This window comes from Galeopterus variegatus, unplaced genomic scaffold (genome assembly GCF_000696425.1).
Source record: "Galeopterus variegatus unplaced genomic scaffold, G_variegatus-3.0.2 Scaffold8001, whole genome shotgun sequence".
Classification (NCBI taxonomy): Eukaryota; Metazoa; Chordata; class Mammalia; order Dermoptera; family Cynocephalidae; genus Galeopterus; species Galeopterus variegatus.
This window is the reverse complement of record NW_007734112.1, coordinates 8,475-16,592: the sequence shown is the minus strand read 5'-3', so window position 1 is coordinate 16,592 and position 8,118 is coordinate 8,475. Positions and strand designations below refer to the sequence as shown.

General features: G+C 43.3%; 1 protein-coding gene across 1 annotated transcript; it reads right to left on the bottom strand.

Moving 5' to 3' along the window:
- Nucleotides 1-316: 316 nt before the first annotated feature.
- Nucleotides 317-7,392, bottom strand: LOC103608086 (glycine receptor subunit alpha-1-like). The gene is made up of 3 exons (XM_008592530.1): nt 7,234-7,392; nt 673-906; nt 317-537 (listed from the first exon to the last, which is right to left on the bottom strand). Exons 1-3 carry the CDS (start codon nt 7,348-7,350, stop codon nt 481-483), a joined length of 408 nt encoding a protein of 135 aa, XP_008590752.1. The 5' UTR covers nt 7,351-7,392; the 3' UTR covers nt 317-480.
- Nucleotides 7,393-8,118: the final 726 nt, after the last annotated feature.

The window sequence follows — 8,118 nt, the reverse complement described above, 5'->3', positions numbered from 1 at the left end:
AAGCAGTTACTAGGCTGATAGGTTAAGAAACAAATCTTTTGTTTTTGTGGCTTTGCATTAATATTAAGCATGAATATATATCATATATTACATTGCTTTCCTTCTGCTTTGGGGCAGACTGCACTCTCCTTCCAAATAGGAAAACTGTACAGCCCATGGATGGACTCAAATTTTTGAAAGCTGTTATTGTCTACCCCGCAACTTTACTCCACTGTTATCCCACCCCTTCCTCCCAGCCGTCAGTTCCTGTTAGAAAAATCCCTCCCATCCCACCTCCCACCAGCCCACCCAAGGTTAAATATATAGTGCCACATTCTAAAGTTCATGCATCACTGCATTTTGCTATTGCACTTATTGCAGAGAAAGAGAGTTGTGTATGTGTGCTCTCTCCCTCTCTTCCCCTTCTCTTCCTTAGGCTCTCAGATTCCTGTGCTATTTCCACTCCGCCCTCTCCCAGCCTCCCCCCACATCCCAGACCCTTCACTGGTTGTGGACATCCTCTCTACGGACAATCTTGTAGATGATCCAGTAGAACATGTTGAAGATGAGGAAGGCCATGGGGAAGCCAATGCGAGATATTTTGTCGATCTTCTTGGCCCTCTGGATGAAGAGTTTTCGCATCTCCTCTGGGGACTTAGATGGTGCAATCTTGTAGATGATCCAGTAGAACATGTTGAAGATGAGGAAGGCCATGGGGAAGCCAATGCGGGATATTTTGTCGATCTTCTTGGCCCTCTGGATGAAGAGTTTTCGCATCTCCTCTGGGGACTTAGATGGTGCGGGAGGGGGGTTGGTGGTGGTGGTGTTGTTGGTGCCCTTGACTGAGATGCCATCCTTGGCCTGAAGACAGGCTGGGCCCATCCCATAGGCAGAGAAGTTGAAGCGGCCTTCTCCGGCCTCATCTTCCTGGAATAGATTCAACATGGGGCTCTACTTAAAATAAGACAGGGTCTGGGCACCCACCCTGCAAGGCACTCCCTTGGGGGCCAGGCCATGCCCATCTGGTTCTCCTTGTCTCCCAGATGGCACCATTCCAGGTTTCTAAGGCTTTTTGGCTGGCTGAGGAGTTCTGCCTTATAGAGGGGCGCCACTTGCATGCTGAAACAGATGCAAACCAGGGGATAGGGATGGCTTAGAGTACAGAGACCTGCGCTCCATTCTTGGCTCTGTCACTTGCTGGATGTATGACCTTAGGCAAGTCACTTCCTTCTATGAGTCAGGGTTAATAAAAAATATTTTTTCCTGTAAGTGGGGAATAAGATTCACCACACTACCCCACAATGTTCTTTTGACCATCAGAGATTATAATTGAGTAGATACTCAATGCTGTACAGGATTTTGGTTAGAAATTCATAGGACAATCTGTAGAGATCCCCTGCTTTGCCTCTGTTGCCTCCTTGCCCTCTACCCCACCCCTTTCCCCAGTTGATGGCTCCCATGTGTGGGTGGAGGGAGGGTATGTGGCCCAGGAGGGAGCAGAAGCTCTGGCCCTCACTGTTCTTTCACAAGCCAGGGAAGCCACAGCTTCTTCCTGACTCCATGTTCTTACATTCCTGGCAGTTGGGACAGACCTCTAGATTTTTATTAAGCATCATTTAAGGCCCTTCATCATTTGGCTCCAACTTACCTTTCCAGGCTTTCCCCCTCCCCCATCATATGCTTTGCATCCAGCTTTGTTGTAGTCTTTCTCTTGTGCATTCTCACCTCCCTGCCTCATGCTCACTACCAAAATGCCTGCTGTCTTGGCCTTCTAGTTTGCCTCTCTCCAAGGTCATGGTGATCTTGGCCTGGTCTGAATCATGGAGGCACACTGTTGTCTGCTCTCATGTCCAGCTTTGTTATCTTGCCAAGTGAGCTCTGAGGTGGCACTGGGAGTCAGTGTTTTGGTCTCAGCTGAGCTATTGATTCTGTGTTTGGCTCTGGGGAGATTTTCTTAGCTCACACTGCTCTCCTAGATAGGGAGAGCTTTTAGGATAGGAACCCTGTCTTCTGCCTGTTACTGTGAAGGACAGGGCCAACAGAGAACAAGAAACACAGTATAGGATCCACCAGTGCCTGTCCATCTCCACTAGTCCCACCCTAGGATGGGCCACCATCTGGAGTTGTTGTGATGACCTCCAGTCTAGTCTTCCAGCTGCCTCGAGTCTGTCTCCCACCCCTGACCCATCTGGGTGGTTATAAAACCCAGATCTTATTGGTCATCTTTTGCTTAGAACCTTTTAACAGGCTGCCACTGACTTCAGGATAATTAAAATCCTTAACATGGTAAAAAAAAAAAAAAAAAAAGGGCCTTAGATGACCTGGGCCTTGTCTACCTCTGCAGCCCCATCTTATACCATTCTCTGTCTGGCATTCTATGCTCCAGTCACCCTGAAATATTTCCACATATTTGAAAGCATCATGTTCCTTCTCTTTTAAAATCCTTAAAAAGGAAAAAAAAAAAAAAAAGGGCCTTAGATGACCTGGGCCTTGTCTACCTCTGCAGCCCCATCTTATACCATTCTCTGTCTGGCATTCTATGCTCCAGTCACCCTGAAATATTTCCACATATTTGAAAGCATCATGTTCCTTCTCTTTAACTCTGGACCTCTGTTCAAGTTGTTCTGTCTACCAGGAACACACCCCCAACCCAAGCTCCCACCTCCAATTCCCACCTCCAACTCCTTTTCTTTCACCTAACTAATTCTTACTCAGAAGCCTTCCCTGAGCTTCCATTTAACTAATTCTTACTCAGAAGCCTTCCCTGAGCTTCCCTTCTGTGTGCTCCATAAGCTCCCTGAACATATCTCCCTCTTTTTTTTAAGCTCTTATTTCATTGTATTGTGATTTCTTGATTAATGTCTGTCTCTTCCATTAGACTGTAAGCTCCATGAAAATAGAGGCAAAGTCTGTCATGTTCACTGCACACTGAACACTGAACATATGAACTTAGCTCCTGGCACATAAGCGCAAAACTCATTAAGTATTTGTTGAATAAGTAAATTTTTACTTATATATCTTCACCAGTCTCATCCTCCTTATTTTATTTTTTTGCTTTGTTTAAATGGGTTTGTATTCATAGCACCAGGAGGATTTGAGACATATGATAAATGCTCAGGAAATCTTTGGCAAATGATTTAATCTGGTACAACACCCTCATTGCAGAAGCTGGGGGAAAGAGAATGAGCTACATTCAGTGCCTGGCAAATAGGTACTCAATAACTATTGTCTGTGAGTAGGGCAACGGTAGGAGGTTAATTCCAGAGCCAAAGAGAGGAGTGGGGGGAAGCCGGCCAAATTAATAGACCCAGTACCTGGAAGGGGGTTTAGATTTGACTCTATTGCATTTTAGTAATAAACCTGCCTTTGCTGTGGGTTGTACTGCTTGAAAGTGCTTTTTATGGGGCCCTTGTTATGCAGGGGGAAGCACCAGGTTACCTTTCTATGCAGTTTTTGGGTGAATTATTCTCTGTCTTCCTTATCTGTTAAACACAGGAGTGGAAGGAGTGAAGCTGTGGACTGAAGACTCCATCTAGCTAGAAGATGATCAATTTCACATTGTATCTGGGAGAAAGAAAATGCCCTAGGAATGACTGAAAAAAAAGGCTTGCTATTCCTGTGGCAACCAGCAGGTGGCAGGAAATGCACACCCAACATCTGGAGCTGCTTGGGAGTGGAGCAGAGGAAATCTGCTGGTGTGCTTTGGAACCCAGGGAGGTTGCTAGTGTGCCTGCTGAGTCTGGGTCTCACAGAGATTTCCTAATAATCTACCTAATGAGGCCGGCCAGGGAATTCGAGGACCAGATGCTTTCTGCCCAACAAATGAGGTAACATGGGAAGATGGTGGGAGCTGGGTAGCCTGGCCAAAATCACAGGCTCTGAGAAATTCAGGTATGTAGCTAGTTTCTCTCCAATCACCATCTGGGGCTTAAAATCCCCTCTGCAAAATTCCTGCTAAAGTGAGGTTTCTGCAGTCCAAGCTTATATACCTCTAAGTGTACAAGCCACATCCAGAGTGGCTTACTCCAGAGGAAGCTCTTCTTTATGGTGAGCTCAGTGCTGCATCCTTGTGGTTTCTGACATTTGGGTCAAGTTCAGAGCCCCTATGAATAAAGTCACATTAATTCAACCACACACAAGGAGACAGGCAGGAGAAATGTGAGTGACGAAGTGAGCCGGTTAGAAGGAACTGTGGTAAACTGCAGAATGCGTTCCCTACCTGAAAGCAATTCCAAGGTACTAGTACACATGGGAAAGCTCATCCAGAGTGGCCACACGCTGTGATTTTCCCAGTGAGTCCAGAAGTGTGGTTTTAAAATGCTGGCACCTTGTTCTAGATTTTTCAAACTCTTCTGGCCAAATTAAAGATATTTGCATGCCAAATTTGGTTTTCTGGATACTAGTTTTTTTTACCTCCACTTTGGAATAAGCTTCAGTTTCTTCTGGCCAAATTAAAGATATTTGCATGCCAAATTTGGTTTTCTGGATACTAGTTTTTTTACCTCCACTTTGGAATAAGCTTCAGTTTTTTTTTTTTTGTTGGTTGGCTGGTATAGGGATCTGAATTCTTGACCATGACATAAGCTTTGACCTTAATTCTTATTTGAGATCTAATAATTGTAGGACAATTTTTTATCTGCTTCAAGATAGAAACATTGATTAACAGATAAGAACTCATGGTGTATGACTATGGTTTTGATAAGAACTTCGGGTCCTTGAGCACCTCCCCTGCCTTTGCCATCAGTGCCTCTTGATCCTGGGGCTTGCTCAGCCTCACTGTGGTCAGTCTCCCTCATCAGTTGCATGACAGAAGTGGATGGAATGATCTCTGAGATCTCTTTGAGTAGGAAACAGAGCAGGAGAATCTCATCAAATCTGGATAGTGGCCTGATTCACACTTCACCTGGCCAGAGGGAAAGCTTTTGTTTTCCTCTAGTATATAAAACTGGTAGGTATTTGGGGAGGGTGGAGGCAGCCTTTGGAAGTACTATAGGCCCACTATGCATCTGCAGGGGGCTCCATTCACATTTTGGTTTGTGCAAATAGCACCTCCTGGAGTTGTGAAGCATACAGTTGAAAGTCTTGGTGTCAGTCAAATATTTTGGACATGGTCTTTCCAGATAAGTGTATACAACAAGAGTCTTTAGCAGAGGGAAGAGCAAAAAGCAGCTAGTCTATGGGGGGGAGAAAAGGAAAAATACAAATAAATCCCAGGGAGTTGCATTTGGTCAGTTTTTTGCTTAAATTTTTTTTTTTTTTTGGAAGAGTCAAAGGCTAAGTATTCAATGGACAGCATGGAAGGACTAAAACTAGGGATATTTTAAGAAGTACTGTCTGGTTTGCTGTACGCTAGACAGTTTCCTTTTTCAACACAGATTTAGAAGGATGGTGATATCTTAACTCCATCCATGGACATCTTCTGTCTTGGAATGTCTGTCTCCTCCTTAAGGTAAACCGCTAGAAGTTAAATGAATCAGATTGCTGATGTTTAAGAAATACACTGATAGAAATCTGTGTATGTAATCATTTTAAGCCTTGGCACTTGTGTTTCAGAAACAAAACTTAAAGCTACTTTGGCATCCTCTGGTTTAATCTTCACCACAGTCCTCCATTATTCCCATTTTACAGATGGAGAAACTGGGCCCAGAAAGAGAGTACCTTCAAGTCACATACCGAAGAGAGCTAAAGAAGCAGAATCCTTTGTCACAGCATACTGTAGCTGGGTAGAAAGTTATTTTTAAATAGGTCAATCTAAAGCTTGTAGAGCCTTGGTATGTTGCAGATATGTCGTGTGACCTAACAAGTCATAGTGTATGGGTCCTTGGTTGCCTTAGTCTATCACTAGAAAGACTTCAGGGCAGGCTCTCTGACTGGAATGCTTCCTCTTCATTTGTTAGTTTGTTTATCCCTTGTTTCTTTTGTTTAACAAATGCCTACTGCATGTTCACTACATGTCAGTCATTGTGTTAGGCACCAGGGATACTGCACGAGCAAAAATAGAAATGGTCTCTGCCCATATGGAGCTTATGATTCAATGGAAGAGATGGGTGTTAAACAGTCACGTCATCAAATGTATAATTATTAATCAGGATAAATGTTTAGAAAAGTAGAAATTGAGTTCAATTAGTACATAGCCTTTGCTGCCACACACAGCACCTTTGTCCAAATTTTAAAAAAGGCATCTGGGCATATGAATTGGAATCCCTTTCTCTGAACTGATACAGTCCCAAGCTAGAACATGACTTAGGGAAGAGTGCCTCCTTGGCTGGGGCCTTTGAAAGATACAACCTGCACAACCACACTTGACAGCCTTAAATGAAGAACCTTAATAAAGGACTTAGACCTTCACTAGAGTATCAGAGAAAGATGCTTCAGCTGAGAACTAGAAAATGAGTAGGTTAATTACTAAGCAAACTGCACTGGAAAAGCAATCCAGGAAAAAAGAACAAGGTATCTCAAGTCCTGTGTATACGTTTGAGGAACTAAGAAAAAAGCTAGTACGGTTGATGCTCAGAGAGCACAGGGGAAAGTGAGGTGAAGTTGAAGCTAGGGAGGAAAGCAGGTTCTCTGGTCCCTAGGAGAAAGTTCTTCTGGGGAAGTATTTACGAACCAGGGTTTGGAACAGTTTGCTCCAACAGGCTGAACACTCCCCAATGACATTTTTTGGTTGGAACACAACCTCTGAGTGAACAGAGCGTGGTGACTTTTCAGAGATGGCCTGCCAAATACTGCTTTATTCAATCCCCCATAAGGTGAGAAAACCCATTCTGGGGGAGGATTTTGCTTGTTGTCTCTTTCCTGGAGGTAGGAAGCAAAGGTCTGGAACATGGACATTCTACTTTAAGATCCCACCTTTTATGGTGCAATTCCTTTCTGGAACCAAGCCCATTGAAATAATGCAGACATTTAGAAAAAACTAATAGACATTTCCCAGCCTGCCATCTTTTGGGTTTATAGCTAGTCATTATCTTGACCTCATCAGCATTTGCTCTTTTAGTTCTGCCTTTAGGTGTAATCTGATAATTTCTGTAGTGTTACTGTTATGGTTGGAATAACGACTGTCTATAGACCCAACTAGGGCATTATTTAATGTGAGGGGAAGCTAAGACTTCTAGGACTTTAATTCTTAGTTCTCCCATGCCTTACTCGCTGAGAAGGATGGTCCGGGAAAACAAGTATCACAAAACAGGAATGCTTAGAAATCATCCATTTACCACCAGCTGTCCCTTCTTAGGTAGTGACCCAAAGGCCTACCTTGTGATGTCTCCTCTTCCTCCTGAATCGGAGCAGCTCTTTGTGTTGCCGAGACACAAAGTTAACAGCAGCGTATTCCAGCAGGGCTGAGAACACAAAGAGCAGGCAAACTGCCATCCAAATGTCAATGGCTTTCACATAGGACACCTAGAGTAGGGAGAGGGACACAAGGAGGTAAAAGCACAGGACAGTGAAATATTAAGCATGGTGGAATGTTTTTTGCTCTTTAGTAACTGCCCCCATCACCCTCTACTGTCTGCTTCTCAGCTGGGATATTAGGGTGGAGGGTACAGAGGAAAACAGAAGAGAAATTTATCAAAGAGACTGAACAGAATATTGGGGAGGATAGAATATGGTACCTAGAAGAGTACTAACGAGAGGAGAATGTATATCTAGCGTTATCGTTTAGTGGAACACGATGCTCTCTTTACTTTAGGAGTGATAGGAACAAAATGTTGTACTGAGTATTCAAGGTGAAAGGAGGACGTTCCGTGAAAATGGCAGTGTAAGGACCTCCAAAAATTCTCTCCTCCGTAAAATCAACGAGAACACTGGCAAAATGGTCAGAGTGAATTTTTTCAGAACTCTTGCTAATTACCAAAGGCTCACAGCAGTCCTGTGAGCATTTATTCAAGAAAAGCAGCTTAATCTCAATTAGAATGGTAAACAGTAAACAATTAGAACATTAAACATTAAACTTTATTTAAAACAGTTTTATTGAGATATGTCACATACTGTAAAACTCACACATTTAAAATGTATAATTCAATGGTTTTTAAAATATTCCCAGATATGTGCAACCATCATCACAGTCAATTTTAGAACATTTTCACTACCTCAAAAAGAAATCTGGTACCTTTTAGCTATCACTTCCCTACTCCCGTA

What these genes read in the sequence shown, in the direction of transcription:
- LOC103608086 (XM_008592530.1), bottom strand. Translation starts at nt 7,350, where the DNA reads ATGGCAGTTTGCCTGCTCTTTGTGTTCTCAGCCCTGCTGGAATACGCT. An exon ending in GGAAGAGGAGACATCACAAG is followed by an intron (nt 907 to 7,233) that starts GTAGGCCTTTGG and finishes AATCTATTCCAG; the next exon opens with GAAGATGAGGCCGGAGAAGG. An exon ending in TGGCCTTCCTCATCTTCAAC is followed by an intron (nt 538 to 672) that starts ATGTTCTACTGG and finishes CTCATCTTCAAC; the next exon opens with ATGTTCTACTGGATCATCTA.